Source organism: Fundulus heteroclitus, chromosome 2 (assembly GCF_011125445.2).
Source record: "Fundulus heteroclitus isolate FHET01 chromosome 2, MU-UCD_Fhet_4.1, whole genome shotgun sequence".
Lineage (NCBI taxonomy): Eukaryota > Metazoa > Chordata > Actinopteri > Cyprinodontiformes > Fundulidae > Fundulus > Fundulus heteroclitus.
In genome coordinates this window covers 15,648,573-15,674,649 of record NC_046362.1, presented here as the reverse complement: position 1 = coordinate 15,674,649, position 26,077 = coordinate 15,648,573, and the positions used below count along the sequence as shown (strand labels likewise).

At 39.1% G+C, this 26,077-nt stretch overlaps 1 protein-coding gene across 2 annotated transcripts; it reads left to right on the top strand.

Annotated features, from left to right (window-relative positions):
* Positions 1-70: 70 nt before the first annotated feature.
* On the top strand, positions 71-24,218 carry pias1b (protein inhibitor of activated STAT, 1b). 2 transcript variants are annotated; one of them, XM_036149131.1, is made up of 14 exons: positions 71-144; positions 3,030-3,462; positions 3,632-3,716; positions 3,859-3,906; positions 11,255-11,345; positions 11,446-11,580; positions 11,679-11,784; positions 15,320-15,393; positions 15,632-15,792; positions 17,261-17,394; positions 17,493-17,670; positions 18,691-18,827; positions 18,965-19,002; positions 22,162-24,218. In XM_036149131.1, the coding sequence occupies exons 1-14, from the start codon at positions 121-123 to the stop codon at positions 22,486-22,488; spliced, it is 1,971 nt and encodes a 656-aa protein (XP_036005024.1). In that variant the 5' UTR covers positions 71-120; the 3' UTR covers positions 22,489-24,218. The 2 variants fall into 2 exon arrangements, with proteins under 2 accessions (XP_036005024.1, XP_036005033.1); XM_036149140.1 differs by having other exon boundaries at positions 84-144; positions 3,144-3,462.
* Positions 24,219-26,077: the final 1,859 nt, after the last annotated feature.

Below are 26,077 nucleotides of genomic sequence, written 5' to 3'. Positions count from 1 at the left end.
ACCTTTAACGCACGTGAATGGCACAAGCGTTGCAACAGCGCCCCCTGCTGCGAGATGTGCAGCACCGTATTCCGTGCCTCGAGGGAGGCTGTGTTGCGCTTGCGCACCCAATGTACCGAGATGGCGGAGAGTGCGGAACTGAAGGTAAAACTGCTCTGTGCATTAGCTTGACAAGTAGATGTTTCACTCACTGAAACTTGAATGTTAACGCTACAGCACTCTTGGTAGTCGACGGCAGAGGCATGAGTTGAGCCCCTATGAAAGTGCATGATGAATAAAGAGCTGAGCAGAAGGAACTAGAATACCGTTAGCTTGCGGCTAGCTCGTTAGCATTAGCTTTGTTATTGTTGCCGACGTTCCCGTTATACTGCCCCAGGGGTTCACCTGATCAAAATCTAATACATAGCTTTCATTAAGGATGACACCTTGACATGTGTGCGGTTTTTAAACCTAACAACGCGGTAGTATCAGCTACCCTTTATCATCTTACACGACTATGCGAGCGTGTGTGTGTGTTGAAAAATGGGCCGTGTCTATTGCCTGGAAGACAACCGCATGTTAACTGGAATTCTTGCTAGATCTTTCTGCATAAACTGGTAGTCTTTAAATGTAAATGTAGTTATATTGGGACGCTTGTAATTCATTTATGTTAAAGCATGTCTTGCAAACGTAAAAAGGAAAGATTCGGTTTCTTTTTCGGCACTGAGACTAGCATCACATAGCTAACGGTAGCTAGGGTAGCTAACTAAAGCTGTTATCTCCCCCTCCATTCCCTTTCCATATTGTTATTGTATTATTATTTCACAGAGATTACATACCGTCTAACTTTTCAAAGTGCTTTTTTTTTTTTTTTTTTTTTTTACTTTTCTGGAGCCAAACTACTGGGTGCAGAAACTCTGCTCCTGCTTTATAGAAGACAGTTATTTTGACTTAACAGTAAAGCGACGTTTATTTCTGGATAAGAGTAAAGGAAAATTTTAAAAGCTCACACATCAATGATATAAAAGTGCTAGTTTTATATTGGACGCTCTTCAACAGTCTTTCAGGTTGACTTTAGAGCGTTTTGAGCGTGTTTACATTTAGATTCGTTTCCTATTGGGCGAAATAAAGAATTGCACGTTTACAGTTTATAATAACTTTAGAACTGTGTAAATAAACAGACTAGCCTACAAGATAACATATTACCGTTGCAGTTTTCTTTTTCAACCACTCTTAACTATCAGTTCATAAATAGAGATGCAGCATTTAATCAGCCTGAGATAGAATAGTCTAATATGTCCTTGATCGACAGGTCAACTGCATACAAGCTTTTAATTCATTAAATAAATAAATTAGTCAAAACTGGGAACTCACTCCAATTTTGTTGTATAAACGCACCAATCAATTGCATGTATGATGCTCTTTTCTAAAGAGTTGAATAAAAATCAGATAAAGCTTGCAGATATAACTTATGCTTTGATGCAAAACTATGGATAATGTTTTGATTAGTTTTTTTCCCTTAGATTTAAGAATACAACCTCTGTCAAAGAGTAGCACTTTTTTCTCTTTAATACATTTGTCTTTTGTTTAAAAAAAAGAAGGTAATTGGTAGGTCAGACCTTAAAGATAACCCAAAATCGATATTGTCTAGAAAAAAGCCTGGTCAGAACATCTTTTCATAAATGTCATGACTCATTCTGCATGATTATAAAATTAACCTTATCTGCAAGTAAGGAGATGAAATTTTTACTAATTGTGTCCACTGTAGGACACATGGACTGTCAAGTAAACTGCATTCTGTAACAAAAAACAAAAACTAAAAACTTGCTACATCTGTGTAACAGAAGTGTTTATTCAGTTTATTTTTTGCTACATTGAAAAAAATTATTATCATAAGATATAAAACATTTTTTTTAAAGAGGACAACGTGAAAAAACTGTTGTTAAGAGACATTATAGTGCGATATTCTTAAAGGTGTACAGGTCAAGCTTTTTCCTGGCCAATACCGTTTCCATTTAAGTTGAGCGCTGACATGCTGGTTATGATCAATTATTTACATTTTTTTTTCTACGACTGTAATATATTTAAGTAAAAAAAAATTATTTGATAAAGGTAGTAGATCTAAATTTAGTTTAATTAAGACATTACACGATTATATCTTTAATTGATTTCATTTATTGATTTATAAAGCACTCCAAACATCCAAGTAAGGAGACCAAAACACGTAACAGTAAAATAGCACCCAAAAAGATCACAGAAAACAAAATACTTCAGTTAAAAACAAATATAATTAGGGACATTAAAAGCCTTTCTGAACAAACGCTTCTTTCATTTGCTTTTAAAATGACCCAGTTTAGTGATTGCACAGAGGTGTAACGGAAGAGTTCCAGAGTGTGGATGCCTCCACTGAAAAGGCCATATCCAGTCATATTCAATAAATTAGAATATGCAATTCTAAAAGGCTTGTTTGTCAGATTAAAAGTACCTTTGAAAAAAACAACAACATTTAAGCCAGTATTAAACATACTTTTTACTAAGTCCCCATTTCTGCATGAAAAATTTGGCGTTTTATTGGTCTGATGCATAATTCTAATCTTGAATGCTGTTTTTATTAGCTGAAGGTGGGAAAAAAGTAATAATTAACAGAAATAAAGACTTTTAAAACATCACCAGTCTGTGTTAATCTATGTAATGTGTTTCCCTTAGTGAACTAAGTAACTGAAAGAAATTAACTTTTCAGTAATATTACAGTTTATTGAATATAACTGTATGTGTTATGCATATACACAAACGCAGAGTCCTTAAATTATAAAGAGTACTTAGTAGTGCATCCAATTGGTTAATCTGATTTTATTTGCAAGAAGCAAGCAATTTGCAAGAAAGTAAAATATTAGGGGATTTACAGGTAACATGTACTACAGCAGTAATCTTTGGAGATCTGAACTCAAAAGGAGCAGAGAACCCGTTCTTTATGCATAGTGGATTAGAAAACTGCGTTTTTTTTCCAGTTTTTATAGATCCTTTTCCCCACTCTTCATTTTTTTCACCAGCAAATGGTAATGAGCCTTCGAGTTTCTGAGCTCCAAGTGTTATTGGGCTATGCAGGACGGAATAAGCATGGGCGCAAACATGAACTTTTGACCAAAGCTCTCCACCTACTCAAGGCTGGCTGCAGTCCTGCCGTGCAGATGAAGATCAAAGAACTCTACAGACGGCGGTTCCCAACCAAAATGGTTTCGCCAGTGGACCTAGCTCTTCCCGTTGTTCATTCTGCGTCCAGCTTACCCACTGGGCTCGCTCAGCTAGGATTCGATGGCCACAGCTCTCCTTCACCACTGCTGCCTGTTTCTCTTCTCGGACCTAAGCATGAGCTGAGTCTGCCTCACCTCTCCTCCGCCCTGCACCCTGTACACCCTGACGTCAAGCTCCAGAGATTGCCATTCTACGACGTTCTAGATGAGCTCATTAAGCCAACGAGCCTGGGTGAGTCCACAACCAGCTGTGTTTGTAGTTATAACATTCCTCCTGCCTGAGCATACCAGTGAAGCTTTGAGATCACAGGTATTCCCAAACAACGGCTTGCGAGAGAAGTCCGTACCGGTTTCTGTCGTGTTTTTCATCGGACTTTGTGCTTTTGGTTTCTTTTCCAAAGTTTCAGACAACAGTCAGCGGTTCCAGGAAGCATGCTATGCCTTTGCATTAACACCGCAGCAAGTTCAACAAATCAGCAGCTCAATGTAAGTGTGAAAGCTGCCTGTTAAAACACGAGCAGAGAGAAAATGCACAATCAATAAATAATATCACCCAATTTAATGTATAAAATTGCTTTATGTTTTAGTTATTGTATTGTGTAATAAACTGTTGATTTAATTTTTTCAGGGACATATCTGCGACCAAATGTGACTTTGCTGTTCAAGTTCAGTTAAGGTACGTCTAACACCCTCTTTTTCCTTTAAGCGTCAGTCTTATGAATATTTTTTATATAGATATGCTATCAGGTATATAATTAATAGACAAAAACAATAGCAGTGTCACTGAAATACTGCTTGTTATTACAAGTTATTTTAAAGTGCACATTAAAACCATTCATCTTGAACTTTTTCACATGTTGTCATGGTAATGTCACAAAATACAATGTGTTTTATTAGGCGAGGCAAGTTTATTTACAGCAGGTCAAGAAATAAGATAATAGACAAGTTGGACTACAAACTTCAACAAGATTTCTAATACACACATAATTTACTTCCTTTGTAAAGTATAAAGGAAATTCTACACGGTTTTCCCATTTCGTTTTACAAATAAGAATCTGAAAAGTGTTCTGTGCATTTGTGTGGTACACTTTACGTTGATACCCATAAATGAAATCCAGTGCAGCAAACGTGAATTATTATAAAGCAATGCTTGGTCCTTAATCTGAACATGTAGTGTGACACGACCACATTTAACCAGAGCGCCTTCCTAAACCTTCCGACGGTAACTCGAGGAGATCCAGAGATCCGCAGCTCAGGTGGGAGAATCTGTTGACAGGATAACTAATTGGCCATGCACTCCACAAATCTGGCCTTAATGCAGTGGTGTCGAACTCCAGTCCTCGAGGGCCGGTGACCCTCAACTTTTAGATGCGTCTCCACTTCAACTCACCTGACTCCAAACTTAGCTCATTAGCTGAGCTCTGCAGAGCCTGACTGCATGCTAGTAAGGTAATTTAGCCAATTGATTCAGGTATGTAGGGCAAGGGACACATCTAAAACGTGCAGGACACTGGCCCTCAAGGATTTGAGTTTGAGACAAATGCCTTAATGGAAGAGCTCCAAGAAGAAAAACACAGATAAAAATATTAAGAACATAAGAAGCCGTGCTTGCGATTTCCCACAAGCCATGGAGGGAACAAAGCAAACGTGGTAGAAGGTGCTTTGTTTAGATTTGATCCAGATCTAGTCCTCTGGCTTACAAGCGAAGTGACATTTGTTGCAGGAGATGGCGTTCATCACCCTGAACACACCATTCAAACGGTACAATGTAGTGGTTGCAGCATCATGCTGTGGGCGTGCCTTTATTTAGGAGGAACATAGAAGTTGATCAGAGTTGATGGTGAGCATGGGTGGGGCTAAACCCTGGAAGAAAACCTGTTAGAGGCTGGAAAAGAGTTGAGACTCTGACAAGGGTTCAGCTTTCAGCGGGACAGCAAACATGCAGCCAACGCTGTATTGGAAGGAATTAGATTAAACCCATATTTATGTGTTAGAACAGCCCAGACACAGTCCAGACCTATATTCATATTAAAGTCTGTGGCCAGGCTTGAAAGTTATTCATGGGTTCTCTCAGTCCCATCTCACTGAGCTTGAGATATATTGCAAAGAAGAAAGGGCATTCATTTTAGTTTGAAAATCTTTTTTTTTTCCCACTATGCAACCATATGGCGCTTTACATTGTTCTATCTATGCCATAAAAATACATTAAAGTTTGTAGTTACAATGTGCCAAAACATGAAACACACCGCGGGGATATAAATGTAGCCTGGCAAAGCTTTTTTTATTTTTTTTTTAATGTCCCTTATGGTTTTTCTGCCTGTCATTCTAAAAAAACTTGTGGTTTATCCAGTTTGTACATAAGAAGTTGTCCTTTTTAGATGAAAGCTTTGAATGTTTTTAATCACAGTTGAATCCTGAATTGTTGAACAAAAGATGCCCAGTTGAAGTATTATCAGCCTCTTTCCCAGGGTTACACTGAATGTGGAAGCGGCATGGTGCTGGCTGCTCCTTCGCCGCTGATCGCACCAACTCTAGTCAGTCAGGGCGGGTAAACCCGGCGTGTTGTGTGGCATTTCTGAAGCGTCCCCGCCGGTTCTCACCGCTTCTGTAAAATATGCAGCTGTTCTATTTTTGCCGCTCACCGCTGCTATTCCAAGTCAACCTGGAGCAGAGCGGATCGTTCAGGAAGGAAGTCAGTTGATGAAAAGCAAAGTTGATCCGGTCAAGTTTACAAGTAAAAGACTACATGGGCAGAGTTTGGATTGCATTTTACTGTGAAACATCAATAAGGCTCTTATCAAATGACGTCACCTTTGCCCAGAGACGGCCCGAGTTTCTCGGATATTTGGATAAGCAGAGTACAAAATAGAATGGCAACAACCGCAACACCAATCATTTTGACCAAAATACACTTAAAAGCATCTTATTTTCTAAAGCTGTAAAGTCACTCAGATCCCATCTCACTTTCACATACGCCCCTCAGTCACACACCAACAAGATCACCAATCTTGTGAGTGAAACAAGCAACTTGCTCCATGAAAAGAAACCTAACAAGCAAACCACCACATTGTAATACAGAGACTGCTTCTAATTGTTACTAATGCATGTATTTAGTATGGTATTTATACAAACTAGGACTTTTTCTGCTTGTAAAATAGTTGTCAGGAAGGGTGGGGTGGTTGATATTTTAGCCTGGCTAATAGCTCTTGTTGCACGATAACCAGAAAAAGGGGTTCTGCTTGAAAAATATAAGCAACTTCACGTTCAAAAACAAACCCAAAAAAAACACAGCTGCCGACTTACAAAAGTAGCAAGTAACTTTAGAGAAAAACAAGCCCAAAGTCAGTTATAATAAGTGGGCTAGGCAACTCTGAAGTGCACATACACACATACACACACCTCCTGACAATCAAAAAGACCATCAGCTCGTTTCATAGACTGTTTCAGCACAAGTGTGCTGTGTTTACGATCACGATGATGAGGGATGTCATAGATTATATGATGATGTTTTCATTCTGGTGAGAAATAGCCAAATAATCATTCCTGTGCAAAAGATGCAGTTGCATGTATGAGGTCTGGACATTCAGTTGTTGGCTCCTTGCCACCGACGAAACATAGAGAGCACATAAAGGTGTCATTGGTCAGAATTCCCACATTAAAGTCCTCTTGCTTACAAGCTTCTTTCTTACATTGATATTTCTCAGCATCCCTTCAGGGTTTAGGGAGATGAAGGAAGAAAACTCCCTTCATGTGGTCACGATCATGTTATCGCAAAGACAGATACCAACGTAGCGGTGTTTTGTTGTTACCATAAAATGTCTGTGCAGGCAATATTCAGGACAGATCACTCCACTGTTTCACTCATTCAACCATTACAGCTCAAAATTTGTCTGACTCTAACTTTGCCACGGCGCATGCGCACTGGGCTGTTCTAAATGTATTAATTTTAAGTCATTTGAGAAAAGACCTATACATCATTACATGTAGCTTCAGCACCAAGCCCCCAGTGGATATTACTTGATACTTCACACCATGGACGATGCAACATTTATCATTTAGGTGGAAAATCACACCATTTTATACAACACCACACATCTCTTTTATAAATATCTTTTCACCTGTGGTTTATTGTTATATTTAAAGCCTACAAGCACACTATTATGACACAATCCTTCTAGTGAGACGAGTCCAACTGCACAGAGGCGCTCCTCACTGAAACCCTCCCGGTTGGAAAGGGTGCCTGGCAGAAAGCACGGGGCAGCCTCACCATTTCCACATTCAGTGGAACCCTGGGGGTTTTGTTCACACGAAAGCTGTTTGGTCATGTTCTTAAACCAATCTTAATAGTCAAAGTATAATATGAGTAAAGTATAAATAAAAAATATGTATTTTTAAACTACCCATTTCAGCCATGGAAAAATACTGAAATGATATACCTACACAAATGGTAATTAAAGGCATTCTTTAAGAAGTGCTCCCCTATATCACAACTAAAATCATAAATTAAATAAGTAAACCAAGTTTATACGGAAAATTAGAATCTATTAAAATGGAGTTGGAACATTTGCCCATATCTCACACTATTAAGATTAAGTCTAATCATTATAGTCCTGCCCTTGTGTTTTCTGGCCCTAAAACTCCATCTACCTTGTACCTACTGCTGTTTTAAAAGTGTCCTTTGTTGTCTGTTGGACAATGAAATTATCAATGCTTCTTTAATCTCTGGAACCTTTCCTAGTGTCCTCAAACATGCTATTGTAACACCATTGTTAAAAATTAACACACTCAACCCACTTTCCCTGGATATTTACAGACCAATTTCTAATTTGTCTGTATTTCCACCATTTTTAGGAAAGACACTTGAAAAAGTGGTATATCGTCAACCAAATACGCATTTAATGCACAAAAAAATTTATTTAATACTTACCAGTTTGGGTTTAGAACCAACCACAACTCTGATACAGCCCTAGTTAGGGTAGTAATCCCACTTTCCCATTGACATTTTCAGCTCCACTCGGCTCTAATCTGCACAGAGGCTGTTGCCGTTTTACAGACTCTGTAAAGGAGTAAAAACAGCGGACTCGTTCCAGCATGTAAGCGCAGCAAAGCAGCATACGCGTGTCCTACGCTTGGGTTAGCTTTTCAGTTTAATCAGTCAATAAATTTACACTAGAAGCATAATATGCGCATATTTACGCTACACAGCAGCTAAATTAGATTCAGGTTTTAATTTGAGACGCACATCTGCTCCTATTTGGCAGGGAATGAATGGGAATACAACATCCTGTGTCAAATTTTGCTTCCGAAAGTATCCAAAAATAATTGTCGAGTCTCAGTTCGGCCACAAGGTGGCAGAAATCACCTTGTTGTTGACACTGCGGATTGATGCACATTCTTCCTCTCGCAACACTTTGTCAACTAGCAGAAGGAAAGCCACGGTGCACTGTCTACTTGGTGCTCTTTCCATGTGGTGAAAGTTCTTCTCTGCACAGCAACATGCAGCTGTGGAGCGTACTTTGCAGCGTCTGGTGTAAATTTACATTTTTAAAAACGCCCGTAAGCCACGCCGTTTACATAATGCACCCAGTGTATTTCCTGCCTTACGGCTAGAGCCGTTTAAGCCCCACCTCCAGCTGTCAGTGCTCTGCTGCTATTAAGCATTACTGTGTGACATTAATACTTTTTAAAGAAATCTGCAAGAAACGGTAAAGAATAAAAAAGTTAATAGTAATGAATAAAAATTTAAAAATATACATACCAAACACTCTTTAGAGACTAAATATTTTCATAGATTTCAGTGTATGTGTGACACAGTGATACAAAACTAATGTCAGATCATTCATCATTCCTTTTTATCTTCTGTGATCTTTTGGGTCACCGCCCCTGTGTGCAGGAGGAGAAAGAAGGAAGATAGCAGTTACTCAGAAAATGATAGCCAGCATCCTTTCTCTTTTCTTCTGTTTCCATCAGGCATGGTTTATGGTTTGTACATATTAAATTATACTGCGGCTTGACCCACCCCATTCATGGTGGTCCTTAATATTAATGTTGCTTCTCTTCAATTTAACTGTTCCCTGTATTTCCTCGGCGAAAGCCTTCTCATTTCTTCTCGTCCCTTGGCCAATCAGTGAGCAGCAGGCTGTTTACGTTACATTTCAGCCCTACTCAGCTTCGGTCATACCACCTCCTTAGCAGGTACGAAAAAAGCCAGTTCAGTATAGAAAAAAAAATATAATCAAAATGCTCACAAAGCAGGTAGAGGCAAGTAGAGCTGGGCCAAGTTGGAGCAGGTGGAGAAGGGGCATTAATGACTTGTAAAATGAGTCTTGATTGCCATAGAATCTCTATTTTAATTCTCCTTGACCTCAGGGGAGCTTTCAACATCACTTACCATTCTGTCCTCCTACCCTTTCATTGTCATCTAGGTCTTAATGATTTTGTTCTCAATTGCTTATCCTCATCTCATACTGGTTGAATGTTTCTTGGTAACCTCGAATATGATAGGGTTATTGTTGCTCACGGTGTTCCACAAGGGTCTGTTCTTGGTCCTCTTCTTTTTACTCTGTATACTATTTCCCTCGGCTCTATCATTAGGCACCATTCACTTATCATTCTTACAGAGATGGCACACAGTTCTATATCTGCTTCTGCTGACATTAACCTTGTAAATAATCTCCTTAAATGACTCACTGAGGTCAAATGACGGTTATCCGGGAACTTTCTTAAGTTAAATCTTTACTTAACTGAAATCTTTCTTGTAGGCTCTGATTGCCTTAAAAAACAAATTGATCCTCTTGTGAATATGTTGTTAGTTTAAACGCTATGAGCATTTTAAAAACCTAAATGTGATTTTAGACTGTGATCTGACTTTTTAAAAACACATCCATAATATATCATAGTCTACATCGTATCACCTCAGAATCATATCCAAAATCACATCCTTACTACAACAACTTAACTTAGAAAAACAGATTCCTGACTTTGTTTCTAGTAGATTAGATTACTGCAATACACTCTTTGCAGGAACATCGAAACAATCCCCCAATAAACATCAGATAATCTGAAACACTGCAGCTAGGCTTTTAACTAAAACCAAATGTTCTGAGCACGTCACTCTGGGACTGGGCAAAATGGCTTAATAATAAAATCTCCAATTCTATTATACCAAATTTGGTTAATCAATTTTTTTTTTATTTCTTCCTTTTTGTTTCACAAAAAAACAGAAGAAATAATTTAAAAAACTTACTGTTATGTTGAGCATTTCGTCTGGGAGTAGACCTGAATTCAAAGTGCAACTAAATACAAGCTGTTAACATGCTTGTAAAACAAGATGGCGGCCTAGCCGTTGTAAACAATGACAATATAACAAAATGTTTGCTGCTAGTGACATTACTCAATGAGCTTAGAGACTTCACTTCTGTAACTTCAAACTAACTTGGAAAATTAAGTAAATGAGTAAATTAAAGTGCCTCGTATTATGGTAAAAATAAAGTTTCCTCTGTACAATATTTTGTCAATATATTTTGCTAAACATATAGTCAGCATTGCATGCTATTTTCTTCATGGAAGCTCAATGAGTGCATTGGTAAAATAAAATCCCGATTTCCAAAAAGTAAATCTTAAAAAATTGTAAATTCAAATGAATGGATGAAATCGATTTATTGCCCAGTCCTACGTCACTCCCATCTTAAAATCTCTTCACTGGCTTCAGGTTAAACAGAGAATGTATTTTAAAATACTTCCACTTGTTTTTAAAGCTTTAAAAGGCCCTTTCTCTGTTTCTATGATGCTCCATGGGATCTTGTGCTGTCTTAAATCTCGATGTAAAAGCTTTTTTATCTGATATGTTGTTTTAATATCTTAATTGGTTTTATTTTTCCATGTGTTTGCTTGCACATTGAGTCTACAATTATTGTATAAAATGTGCCCCTTGAATACATCTGACTTGGCTTTGGACATTTGCCACGAAATATTTAAACATCATTCATGCAGTTTTTTTTTATATATATATTTGTCATTTTCAGATTTTGCTTATCAGAGACGAGCTGTCCACAAGAGGACCATTTCCCCCATAATTTGTGTGTGAAAGTTAATGGCAAACCATGTAATCTGCCAGTAAGTCTGAATGCCTTATTTTACTATGTGTTTTGAAGTATTAGTGTTTTATCCAATGTCCTGCAGTGAAATAAACCTTTTGTTGTTTTCCTGTTTGCAGGGCTATCTTCCTCCCACAAAAAATGGAGTGGAACCAAAAAGGCCCAGTCGCCCTATTAACATAACGTCTCTCGTCCGGCTATCTACCACTGTCCCCAACACCATTGTCGTGTCTTGGACCTCTGAAATTGGGAGGGTGAGAATGTTGCGTCAGAACTTTGGTAAACAATTAACGAAACAGTATGTGAGGCATCAGCATGACGTCCGCCTTTTGTTTTATTCTTTTGTGGTCAGAGTTTTTCTATGGCAGTGTATTTGGTAAGACAGCAGTCATCTGCAGTGCTGTTGCAAAGACTACGGGCCAAGGGAATTAGGAACCCTGACCACTCAAGAGCCCTGAGTAAGTAAACACTTCGCTGAATATTAAAATGTATTGAGTAACAGAGGCAGCGTCCTTTGAAGTTCTCTATGAGCAGCTAATGTGGGACTGGCCCCAACTTTCTGGTTATACTGGCTTATAATTTCTGTTAATGGAGGAGGATGGAAAAACTAAACAAAAAAGGGGAACTTTTAAAGTCACGTTCTAAAGATTTCTCTTTTTTTCTTCCTTGAAAAAGACTACTTCTTTTTTCATTATAACTTTTAACATATTTTTTATGTAACTTCTATTTTCATAAAAGCCTTTCACACAGACTCTATAGCTGGGAAGGAAGAAGTTAATCTGTACAAAGAAAAGGTTTTAGGGAAGTTTAAAGGTCCTCCAAAAGAAACACTGCACACAGAGCAAATGATTGACTCAGTGTCACATTACAAGTTACTAAGAATCTGAACGGAATATGACGGTTTGGGTTTTCCGGTCTTTCCTTGAAGGCCAGAAAATGGCTGCATATGATGGATTATAAAATTTGCTGCTGTGTATAACAGCACTCTGATTCATCACAAGCCTTTAAGATCTTACACACCACTGCGCATTGGTATATTTAGGCTGGAGAGTTTGTTTCCTTCTTCTGTCCATTTACACTTTAAAAAAAAGCTTTGAGCTTTTCTAAAGACTGACAGTGACGTGTAAACCATATTAAGTATTCAGTTTTGTAATAACAAAGGATGATACCCTTTTAGATGAAATAACTTCAGCGAGACGCTTCGTTTATTTATCTAGTTCCTCAGACATCAGCCCGAGGAACGTTTGCTCCACTCCTCACTTTCAGCTGTGAGGTGTTTGAGGGGCTTCTTGTTTGTTCGGAACGTTTCAAGTAAAGAGGTCAAGACCTTGGCTTTGACTCTGCCTCTCCATGACTGTCTATTTTTTTCATTTTCACTGAATCTGTATGGATTTACTGGTATGTTTTGGGTCTTTGTCATGTTGCAGGTTCCAGTTCTGCCTCAGCAATAGTTACAAAAAAATGTAACACTGATATACCATAGAACTCATTGTGGCCTCTATGAGGCTCCATTTAGGCAAAACATGTCGTTCAATGTTGTGTCCAAATAATTACATTTTTGACTCTTGTTTTGCTAGAACATTATTCCAGACACTCTTGTTTTTGAATCTGGCAAACTTCAGTCTGGCCTTAATTTTGTTGTCGGAGGGAGGAAGTGACATTAAACTTGTGCCATCTCTTTCTGATTGTACATTCATGTACTTTCATATCAATAGTTGCAAGAACCCGCTGTCGGTCCCAAGATGACATTTTAGGGTTTTTGGGGACTTTCAGCAACTTGCTTTCTGCTCTCTGGGTGAACCTTCTTGGACAGACAGGCTGGGGAATATTGGTTAGGGATGGGTACCTTTTTAAATTTGAACCGATATGGTACCGATACCCGGTACCTGGGAATTGATACCGGTACTTAACGGTACCTATTTTCTGTACTTTTGTGTGTTTATGTAAGTATATTTATTTCAATTTAGCCTATTTACTTCTCAAAAAATAAACTTGTTTGGAGCTACAAATTATTCTTATTAAATAATTTATGAATTTAATTAATTAATATCCACAACACATAATATTATTTTTTTTTACCAAAACAACAGTTATCAGAAGCACAGAGTGAATGAGATCAATATCAGGGAATGGTTTTAGTTCAACAGTTGCTGAGAAGAAGAGAAAAAAACAACATTGAAAACATATTTTATCCAGCTTTATAAGTCAGGACGGGAGACATTTGCGACGAGGGAACAGAGAGGCTCTCCTCTCTTTGCTCTGACTACAGGCAAGTTTCAGGGTTAGCTGCCTATGAAAAAGGTGCTCACGGCAGCGCTCGTCGCTCTCCCAAGACAATAAACTCCAGTTGTTGCTTTCACGGGAAATCACCGATAACAGAAGAAAGCAGTTAAGAAATTTCATTAGTCGCCTTTTTGAAAAAAAAGTCCATTGGATGGGTCTGAAAAGTCACTAAATATAGCGAGAATTTTGCTAAATTGCCAGCAGTCACCAGGTGTTTTCTCAGAATAGAAACATTCCTGCCACTTGCCCTGCCCTTCACATCACAAATATAGCAGCGAGCGTAACCTGCAGCGCATTTTGAAAAGCAGAGCCATACTTTTCAACTTTTTCTATCAGCCATGCTTTGTTTGCTGGACCAGCGGCTAATGACGTCATCTCGCTCTTGTGTGCGCAATGCTATGTTCGACATGGAAAATCAGCCACTCTTCCACTCCTTCGGTATCACAGGGGTGCGTTTAGGTACCAAAACATGGTACCGTTTGATTTTAAGTGAATCGGTACTCGAGATTCAGCCAGTACCGATTTCGGTACCCATGAATAATGCCAGTCGTTGTTTTCAGTGTCTTCAACTTGTAGACTGCTGGGTTTATTTTTATTTTGATGCCTCTTTAAAATCCTTACTAGACTGATAAGTTGTTACAGTCCGTTTTCTGAAGGCCTCAGGCAGCTCTTTAGCTCTCACCGTGGTGTTTACTCTCACTCCCAACACTCAGGAGCTCACCGAACCAAATGTCTGAGGTTTAAAGAAGGCAAGGCATCAAAATGCCGAGCAACCATGTTCTAACCATGCGCACGTGGCCAATTTAAGGTAGAATTTTTTGGTGGTGGGGTCCTGATGGATTCCTCATCGGAATATACCGTTTTTAATGACATAGCACAAGTCGTTTTAAAAGATTTTTTTTTTTCCAGATTTAATAAAAAGTATAATTGTAATTATTTTTAGGGATGCACAGCATCGGCCAATGTTAGACATTTTCAACATATCAGTATCGGTCCATTAACTAAACCTTGGCCGATATTAACAGCCATTGTTTATTTCCCTATTGTTGCCCTTTGTGCCTGTGTTTCAAGAGGGGGAAGGGAGAGGGTTGGTCATGCAGGATTTGTTGGGTCATGTGACCATGACAGTGATGCATCGCAGCCAGGATTGGGGAGTTTTTAAATGAAGCAGAGATACAATGTCAGCAGAGTGGTCGTTGTTCACAGTGTTGAAAGAAGACATATGAAAAGCAGTGTGTAAGTCTAGAGTAGATTATTACTCACTTTTAAAAATTCAGCTTGCATAGTTTTCAGTAGGTACATAACTTTGCAAACTTTGACCATCACAGAAACGTCAATGCATGTGCACACACACATTGGTACATATCGGTTGTCGGACATAACAGTAATATTAATATCGGATATCGAAAGCAGCCCAAATTTTCATATCAGTGCATCCCTAAATAATTTAAACATATAAATAAAGGTTTAGTTCTTATTGCAAATTTTGACCATTTATCGTTCCTTTCAATTGCTACCTACAATAGATATTACTTGTTTACATGCTATTATATTATTACTGTTGATCTGGTCAGCTACTTGTCTTAGCCAGGATATCTTTAATTGTTAATCTAAAACATTATTATTCAATCAAGGTTACATAAATAGCCTTGTGATAAAAGAAGATGGCTTTAACCATGTGTGTTTAACCTTTTTCTTTTTCTCCGACAGTCAAGGAGAAGCTGACGGCAGATCCAGAGAGCGAGATTGCTACTACCAGTCTACGAGTCTCCCTCCTGTGTCCTGTAAATACTCTTCAACACAATCCTGCTCAGTTTATTTTGCATCCCTTATTAGTTTGTAAGCAGTAGATTGATTTTAAATCCTTGTGACCTACAGAGTTTTCATTTAAGAAGTGCATTATTTGTGCAGTGTAACAAATAGTAAAAGAAAGAGGAGGTAATTATTGACTGCTTTTAAGGTTTGCATTTTAATGTGATGCTTCATTAACTGCTGCTTTCGTGTGTGTGTCCCTTTCAACAGCTGGGAAAGATGAGGCTGACTATCCCTTGTCGGTCGATGACATGCTCACACCTACAGTGCTTTGATGCTACACTTTATATCCAAATGAACGAGAAGAAGCCGACCTGGGTGTGTCCGGTTTGTGACAAGAAGGCACCGTATGAGCATCTGATTATTGACGGGTCAGTACGATGGTATATCAGCTCAAAGGTTTGGATTAGAAAAAGGGCTGAAATTAGAACTCCCTATCCCCTTATTTCATTTATAAAACTTTTTTTTAATCATATAACCTGGTATACTGTTTGAAAAAGATAAGTGTTCAGGTAACTGAGGAATAATATAGCTGGCGATTAAGAGCTTCGTCATGTATGGAGCACTTTGCAGTCTGTAGACTTTTATGGCACGTGTAATTCTCTGTAGCCTGTTGTTGCATAATTTTAGAAAATACTTACATGTTGCTGCAATATTATTAAATAATGCCTGAATTATATCAGTTAAGATTAATCCGCAGCTTCTTTCTGTTTTCAATTGGTCCATCCAACCAACCAAATAAATTATGTACCAGGCAGAACGTTAATGCATGTTGTTCCAAGCACAATTACCTCCTAAATATAGCCAAAAAAATGTGTGTAAACATTTCGTCTTGTTGTGTTTGCGTGTTAAATGTTATCTGTGTGCACCCTGAGCCGCTGTCAGTATGGTGACAATTAAGATTCTTGATTCTATTGGTCGTTAGAGACGGCGTTGTCACATATGCTGTTCTACAGCGCTACACCGTTAAAAGTTATGCTGAATTCTTTTGATGATATGGAGATTATATTGAGGGTTAGGTTTGTCTAAATAGTATTTACAGGTAGGGATGGGGCTGATCCGATCCAGTGTCAGCATCGGGTTCTGATACAAACGTGATTCACATATAGGACATTTCTGATCCAGCCTGCAGAGGTTTACGATCCACGAGCCAAGTCTGTGCTTTCTTGTTGCCTGCCGGCTGCAAACTGTGGAATGGATTTGCAGCCGGCGAGCATTGAGCAGCAATGTGGCTAACCTTCCTTTCATCAAAAATTGTTGGCTGTGTATAAATATTTTACACTTGAACCACACAAAGCAAGACAGCAACGTGTATTGTTTGCAGTGCAACACCGTTGTACCGAAAAGGCGGAAGCTCTGCGTCGCAACCTATAATACGACAAAGTTAATCAGACATTTGGATAAAGCACAACATTCATTTTAGCCAGGGGTCAGAATGATGAAAGTAGCCGACAGGCGTCACTTCTGGAGTCATTTCAAAAACAAGGCAAACTTCCATCAGACAACATGAAAGCTTCAGGATTACTGAAAAACTTTTTCTGCAGTAAGATATTTCCTGTCAAAAAGAGTTTCATGTTTAGCTGACTTCCTTTTCTGACCTTATATTTACCTCAAGTTGGCTTTTAGGCTGGACATGCAAACATTTCTACATAAAATACTTGCCTGTAGAGAAGAATTTATTACATCCTCATAAAATCAACAATAATGATAATAATAGCATTAAAGCAAATAGAGCTCTGGTAGCAGAATAGTAGACAAAAATCCATATTCAGGTATCAGATCGGAAGTAAAAAAATGTGGATCGGTGCATCCTTATTTACAGGTGGATTCTTTTCACAGGTTGTTCATGGAAATCTTGAACAGCTGCTCCGATTGTGATGAAATCCAGTTCAAGGAAGATGGAAGCTGGGCCCCCATGAAGTCAAAGAAAGAGGTGCAGGAGGTGTCTGCGTCCTACAATGGTGTGGACAGCGGTGGGTAGCGCGTGCTTTTCACAACCCTGCATTCTAATACTCAGCGTGGTCTGTGAACGCAGACTGAGTCTTCTGTTATATTTTTTTCCTCTGGGTAGATTATTCTCGAACAGACTCTCACGAGCCGAAACGGGGCTCGTCTAACGACAACAACAAGAAAGTCGACGTGATTGATTTGACACTGGATAGCTCCTCAGAAGACGAGCAGGAGGACGAACCTCCTCCGAAAAGGGTCTGTCCCTCACTGTCTCCAGTCTCTCCACCTCCAAACAAAGGGTAAGCTTCAGAATAACTTCATTGGTTTTCATTTAGAAACACGTCCCGAAACATTGAGGATCGTCAGGTGTTTCGTTATTTCAGTTCCAGAAGTGAAACTCATGTATTAAGTAGCGTCGTTACAACTTGAGTACCGTATTTTCCGGACTATAAGTCGCTCCGGAGTACAAGTCGCACAAGCCATAAAATGCATAATTAAAGAAGGAAAAAACATATATAAGTCGCACTGGTGTATAAGTCGCATTTTTGGGGGAAATTTATTTGATAATATCCAACATCAACAACAGACATGTCATCTTGAAAAGCAATTTTAAATAAAAATAGAACGGAGGCAACAACAGGCTGAATAATTGTACGGCTAGCTTACGCTACATGACACAACTGAGAACGTGCCTGGTATGTTAACATAACATATTAAGAGCTATTCAGATAACTATGGCATAAATAACATGCGAAGAAGTTAACCAAAGCGCGCCCGTGTCACTCCAAATAACTAAAATCCAGTGAAATCTTCATCCTCAGTGTCACTTTAAAATAACTCCGTTAACTCCGGAGGTAGAAGATGCGGCACTTCCGCTTCTACGTCGCTTACGTCTGATTCAACACAGGCCTAGAGCGCCCTCTTGCGGTTTGGTGTGAAAATAACAGATGTAATGATATACCGGTAAAAATGTGTAATAATTTGACACATAAGTCGCTCCAGAGTATAAGTCACACCTCCGGCCAAACTATGAAAAAAACTGTGACTTATAGTCCGGAAAATACGGTAATATGATACAACTGGTAATTGTAACCTTACAGTTTATGACAAAAATAAGCATATTGAAAAAAATTTATTTCATAGCGGACCAATACAAATGTGTTTTTTAATATACATGACAATCTGACATTAATCTGTATAGTAAGTTTCACTTTATACTAAAATAAGAAAACTTTTTTTTTTCCTGAAATTCACTTGTAATCTGTTGGTTTGTCTGATTATCCTTGTCTCTGACTTTCTGTTGCTTTGTGTCTGATCAGAGTGCTGAACCTGCACAGCCAAGCCTCCCCCGTGGCCAGAGCTCCCAGCATGCCCCCTGTGGAGAGCAGCTACATTCCTCCCCCACCACCTCTTATTCAGGACTACCGCCACTATTATCACACAAGCGATCTGCCCGGTAAACCTGGTGCTTTCTGCAGTTTCGCTTAAATAAAAACAAATAACTATAAAAGTACCTCTTCAAGTAATGTGATTGCTTGTTTAACCTGTTCATTGTTAAAAAGGTGAAAGGTTTATTTTTATTCTTTTTTACAGATCTGAATTTTTTCTCCTTCCTCCAAGGTGACAATCAGGTATGTCATTTATAAATCTTCTGGGGTTTTTCTCTTACATCACTTGATTTTTTACTTGAGTGGTGTCGGCAGTTAAAAGCAAAGAGTTTCATTTTATGTTGTTAAATATATGATTTCAAATATTTCTCGACAGGAAATTAATTGTTAAGTTTGTTAAGAGCAATTTGCAAAGTTAATATTGCTGTCTGTGAAATCTGGGCACTGATCGTTTTGCCTCTTTGCCATCCTGTACCTTTGTAGTAGCTGCAGACTTGCCTTTAATTATAGGCCCCTTTCCATTTCATGTGAAAAGCCCCAGCGTGATGCAAATTGACACGGGGAATTTTAGATTCCCCGGGCTTTAGTTTCACAGAAAAAAGGTCCTGGTCTGAGGGTAGAACCTTTCAACAAGCTTGGGGCTTTGTTTAATGGGCGGGGTTGTGAGCGGCAAGAAAAACAGTCCGCCGCTTATAGGAGTAAAGAGCAATAAGGAGAGGATAATTGATCACAAAAAGTGGTTTTAAATGTTTTTAGGTGAGGAAGTACACCTCTGAACTTCATCAGTGCAGTGAATTCATCAAGGATATGAGGCGATTTTCAATCTGTGTTGGAGTCGGCAGAGCTCCGCTGAATAGTGAAAATAAAGCATTTACTAAGTTTGTGGGGAATATCTGTAAGTACCAGATATCAAATATGAAAAGCTTCACCGCCTGTTTTTGGCATTTTAAGTTAAATAATTTTAAACCTTTTCACCACGGTTCTATAAGACTAGTGTAATTTTCCTTGTACAATGAAAATGTATTTCCCTAACAATGACCCAGCCTAGTAAACCCAGCTTACTAGGCTGTAAACTCTTTTACCATTTACGAACATGAACCACGCCTAAGGGGGGAAAAAAAGAAGAGCTAAAGGACACTTCAGCTTTCTATATGCAGAAAGGCGCGATGCATTTAATGACCTAATTCAGATGCATGGATTTAGCTAGGCTTTCTCTCATTTTACACACACTAAAAGCTTTTAAGTTTTGTCTCACTGTGACAACGCAGGCTCTCTGCCTTCCTGCAGCGTCAGGCGTGGAGGAAGAGCCGAATCAGCCCATAAAAATAATTTCATCGCGTTCAAACACATACGTTTTTGCGCCTCTCGTCATTCTCGCCATGGCTGGGGCACAAAAACCTCCTCATGAAGGCCGAAGTCTTAACTCCTCAAGGCAAACTTTGGAGCAGATCAGCGTCGTCTCCCCTCTCTGATTCTGTCACCACCCCATGCCACTACGCTCCCTGTGCAAGCAGAAAGAAGCTGCGCTTTATTTTTCTTTAATTATACCAGCAGCAGGATAGAGTGGAGCGGGTAGAATAGGGTAAAAGAGGCTAAGGAGGTGTAACGCCAGCCGCAAAACCAGTTGTGCGCTCTGCATCTTGTTCTGTTCAGCTTCTTAGTCCGCCTTTGTGTCTTTGCCCTATGGTGTCTTCTCGTCGCCACCTGCAGGAGCGGAAGTGTACTACAGCTTTTCTCACAACTTCCCCATTTCTATAAATGGCCTCTAGCAAACGGAAAGGCGTCAAACCCAAAAGCCCCAGGCTTTGGTTTACACCAGGAAATCAAGACCTGGGGCTTGCCTTGGAAAAAGGTCGATATTGATTCATTGAAAAACAAATGCTATTTACTCATAGCCTACTGTAAGCAAATTAAGTGGTCCATTAAATAAAATCTAACAACAGGAGATTGTGTTTAGTTATTCTCTGCAGGGATATTTCATTTGAGCACTTGAGCCCAGGAGAGCTACTATCCTAGCTGCGTCCCTTCTCCAACACACCAGTAGCAAATGAAGGTCTTGTTAGCAGACCTCCTCCATCCTGGATGACTGAATACACTGCAAAAAGGAAACTAAAATTACATTTTCTTGAAATTAATGTATTTTCCCTTAATTTCAGCATATAAATAAGATTATCTGTCAATGGAATGAGCATTTGACCCCTAAAATAATGCAATTAGATATACTGCACTTATAATAAATTGATGGAGATGAGCTGTTCCTTTTTTTAAGTGCAAAAATCTTATTTACCTGCTCAAATCAAGGACAAATAAACTTGTTTTAAAAAAAATATTTTTACTTTTAGTTCCCTTTTTGCAGTGTGCTGATGGGGGATTCAGTCGTATGATTGAGCTGTGTTGGAGCAGGAATGTATCTAAAAGTTGCAGGATAGTAGTTCTCCAGGACTAGGCCTGGGTACCCCTGCATCTAAGTAAACTCCAAACAGATGGAAAAAAAAAATGAAAATAGATTATAATGTTCTTACATCACAAAGGTATGTGAGATGTAAGCTTTTTTCTAAGAAAAAGTGGTTGCACCGTCAACGTAGTAACTGGTTGTGTCACCCTGGGTGGCAACAGCTGTCATCAAAATGTTCGCTCTACCTGGCGATGAGTCTTTTACATCTCTGGGGGAATTTTGACCCACTGCTCTGCCCAATTATTGTAATTTATCTGCATTTGTTTGTGTGGATGTAGGGTCTGTTTAAAGTCATGCTACACTGCAAAAGCAGACCTAAAAATAAGTAAAATGTTCTTAAAATGTGTATTTTTGTCGTAGATTTGAGCAGGTAAATAATATTATCTGCCAATGGAAGAGCATTTTGACCCCTAAAATAATGTAATTAGACATCCTGCACTTGAAATAAAATGATGGAGATGAGTTGTTCCTATTTTAGGTGCAAAAATCTTATTCCATTGGCAGATCATCTTATTTACCTGCTCAGATAAAGGACAGCTGCAAGCATTTTAAGAAAATTTTACTTATTTTTAGTTCCGTTTTTGCAGTGTACAGCCTCTCACATAGATTTAAATCTGAGGATAAGTTGTTTTGTCACAGAGCTCCAGGTTGGTTTGGAAGGCTTTTTTTTTACCCCTACAATAAATGAAGGTAGTATTATTTACTTTGATTATCATTGTCTAATATTAATATCAGTTTGATTTGAGACATTTAACTTCAATCAAGAAATAAAAATAAATCTCTTAGGGAGGCAAAAACCTTTTCACAGTGCTGTACGAATTGAGTATGAAATGGTTTGTTTACAGGCATGAAACAGGAGCGAGAAATTAAATGCCACCACGTTAGTAGGAATGAGGGTACGGCCTGCGCTGCCGGTGACTAACGCTGCCTCCTCTGTTTCCTGTAAGCATTACAACATGGTGATGGCGGCTGCAGCGGCTGCGTCGGCGTCTGCCCCAGAGGACCACGACCTGCTCCTCAACCGCTTCCTGCCCTACAGCTCCTCCCAGATGCTCCGAGAGCAGTCGGCCACCCCCGGGGGCAGCACTCTGGCAACCACCAACGGGGGCAGCAACAGCGGCAGCACCAGCAGCTTGGTGTCTTCCAGCAGTCTACGGGAACGCGAGAAGGAGAGAGACAGCCACGGCCTTTCGGGACTGTCGAGGTCCTCCATGGAGGCGGCGGCGGCGGCGGCCATTTACGGCTCCCTATCTGACGTTATCTCTCTTGACTAGATCCACACCGAACTGAAGCACCAAGGGAGACCTCGAACAGGAGTTCTTTTGTAAATACGCGACAAAACATGGAAGACGAAAGAATACAGTGCTATGTACAGAGAGGAAAAATCTATTTTCAATTTTACTTATATGTATATAAACTCGGGACACTTCTTGTCCAGTGCGTTACTTCCGTTGATATTTTTGTGTGAATACTGAAGACTTTTTCCACACCTCTTCATGTGGTCTTTTGATTATATTGTAGCTTTTGTACCTGGTTTTTACAGTTTGTTTCAATATTTTATGTCAACGGCATTATTTCACAGCATACATGCACAGTCCCCAGGCAGTCAACACCCAACGGGGCGTGTTTAGAATATAAAGAGAACAGGCTTGTTGTTGATGAAAGGTGAGCCTCAGCAACACGGGAAAATGTGTAGCACTTTATGTTCTAAATGGTGTCATCTTTGTCATAATGTTTTGACAGCAGAAAGATTTGGCCATTATTATTATTATTATTATTATTAGACCTCTTTTTTTTTTTTCTTTGCCATCATTGTACATTTATTTTTTTCTCTTAACACATTCATGCTGTGGTTGTTATTTTTAAATGATTATTTATGATGTAAGTTATATTAGGTGTGTGCTATTTTTAAAAGAAGCATTCCCATGCCTCTTGGAACTGTTGCCACTAGAAACGCGGGGAGAGGGCGCGCGATCCTTGTGTTGTCATTGCCGCGCTCTTTCTCTCTCTTCTTGCTCACCTTAGTCTAAAAATCAAAAGAGCAGCGACCTTGCTCAGACTCTAACGTAACGTACACATGAATTTGGGAGAAAGTCGGTCGGATCGGGTTGTCTCGGCGTGTGAATGAAGGGCACTGGTCCAGCAAGCACCCACGATTGGACCTTTTTATATATGGTAGATATAAGTATATATATATCAAAGACTTGCAAAAGTTAGCATTTTTCTTTAATGTATAGCTGTTTATTTCGTGTATTACTCAAAACGTACATAGAAAACTAGACAGAAGTGACCAGCTGACAAATCTCTGCTCCACGTACAAGACACGGCTAGTTTCTGGTCAGTTTGAAAAGGCTGTATGTATTTTGTTTTATTTTATTATTTTTTTAATCTTCGACTTTAGGTAAGTTAATTATATTTCATTCTGTTGCTTTTTTTCTTTTTTCTTTTTGTTTATTTGTGCGTCGAGTCTGTGTGGAGCAGTTGAGCGTTACAGTTCCCAGTTAGTCGTCTTCAGCTTTGTCTGTCCGCCGGTTACCCGAAAGCTCACCTATTTGAGTGCTATGCTATTCTGTAGTGAGACCCCAGGATACAGTCTGATTTGCTTCGGTGTGTGACGTATTTGCATCAGCCTTCAAGATTACTGTGATAGCCTAGGCTTTAAAGTGAATCACAACATGCATTTTTTGGCCCAGAGGTAAAACAACTTTAAAGTCATTACGAATGCCTCCCTTTTGTCTTTCTTTTCTTTTCTTTTTTCTTCGGCTTTTCCTTGACTTGTCTTTATGATTAGGATTATTTATTATCATATATATTTTCTGCATTGGTTTGATTCGTGAATATGCATTGCTGTCATTGTATGTGATATTTCTTTTGTAATTATAATTATTGCTATTTAAAAGTCTCACTGTTGCTTGACATGCATTGTAACATTTTTAGTTTCTGTCCGTTTTGCTATAAGATGATGTCAATAACTCAATAGACGCTTGATCATTTTGAAAGGAGACGCGGTCTACTGTGCTGATTGATAATGGTGAAGATTAGGGCCTTTGAAGAAGTCGAGTCTTATTCGGCTCTAGAGGTGCCTCAGTTACATGAGGCAATAAAGGAAATTTTACATAATTATAAAAAAGTCCACCCAAGTAAAGCAATTGGTTGTTTCACGTCCTACTAATTATGATCCCTATTTTGACTACTGTTGTCGGACAAAGCGGTCTTATGGAAGTTTCTAACTGGATGGGTGTAAGGAATATTAAAATCCAAGACCAAACTTCAAATAGTTCTTAGTGGAGCCTTTTTAGGACACATGCATTGGCACCTCTGATAAGGATGTGCACCATGCCTTAAGATCCTTGCTTTATGGCAATGGCTAATCGGGGTAACACCTAGTCTCGTCCTAAAACAACAGTGAAACATTCCTCTTTGCGCAGATTCTCCACATTTCTGGATAAGTTGTGTACTGTACAGTTCACTTTGCAGTTTTTTTTTTTTTTTTTTTTTTTTTTGAGGATTCAGATCTGGGTACTGAGGTAACCGATGCAAGAAAAGGGATTTGATCATTTTTCGTTCTGTTTCTACTAGAGCTTGGTTCCAGCGTCCTATGAAGAGAGAAAGGCAGATCCTCCGCATACCTAACAGTGGGTATGTGGTGCTTTTCTGCATATCTATCCTTTGTTTCACTCCAAAGACACCTGGTTTGCTCAGTTTTAGTCTAATGTGACCAAACTACACAGTTCCACTTAAAAGCCCCAGTTGCATTGAGCAAAAGCTACCTGTTCATGTTTGTGATGGTAGGAGAGATTTTTTTCTCCCATCTTTCCCAAATGACTGGTTGGCATGTGCACATCATCTAATGCTTGTTATGGAGAATCGGTGAGCCCAAGATGCCTCGCTTGCCTGGAATCCTCGTCACGGTGAGCTTTGGAAATCTTTCCATTCACTGCATGGTGGCAGAGTTCTGGATCCGCTGTCTGGACTTTTTAGGCAGACCTGTGGAGACGCTGTTGCAGTAATTAGTTTTTCAAGATCCAGCTGGGACATTAGGCTTTCAATCTTGGAAATGCTATGTAGGTTATAGAAAGCCAACTTTGTAATGGTCCTGTAGGTTCAAGTCTGAGTCCGTACCAAACAACCTGATTCGGGGCAGGCTCTGAGGCTCAGTACTGCAGTGAGCAGGGCAGCTTGGCTGGAAGACGTCAAAGCGTCATACAAAGCTGTATGCAACGAAATTTCGTTCTGTACACACTCTGTGCAAACAAAATGACAAATACAGTTGTCTAAGTCTAAGTTGTTAAAAAGGTGGTTAACCTGTTGAAACAGCTTTTTCCAATAACCTTACTGATCAACGGAAGGTTTGACACGGGCCTGTAATTTTGCAAAAGAGATTTTTCCAGGTTGTACTTTTTCAACAGTGGTTTGACAATTGTTTGGTAAGGCCTGCGGGAAAACTGACAAAAGGAGTTTCATCTTTTGTTGTTGATTTGGTAGACACACATGGATACAAGCGAAGAAGTCAAAATTGTAGCCAAACTATCTTCAGAGCCCAGGCAATACAAAGAAATTTAATGGTACTTGAAGCCACTTTTATCTTATTCATAATTATGTAGACAAAAGACAAAAATGGGTTTTAAATACAAAAGAAGAAATTGTCATGACTTGACTTGATTTTGACTTGAATTCACAGGGCTGAAAGACACGCTTCATAAAATATGTAAAAACAAGCTAGACTGTTATAGCAAACAACCAGAAGCATGGGTTAGAGTTAAACATGGGAAACAGATACAGGTTCTATAGTGAGTAAGAAATATTAAAATAGATATTTTTTTATGTGACTTAACTTTAAAAAAATTACTCGGGAAGCCATCA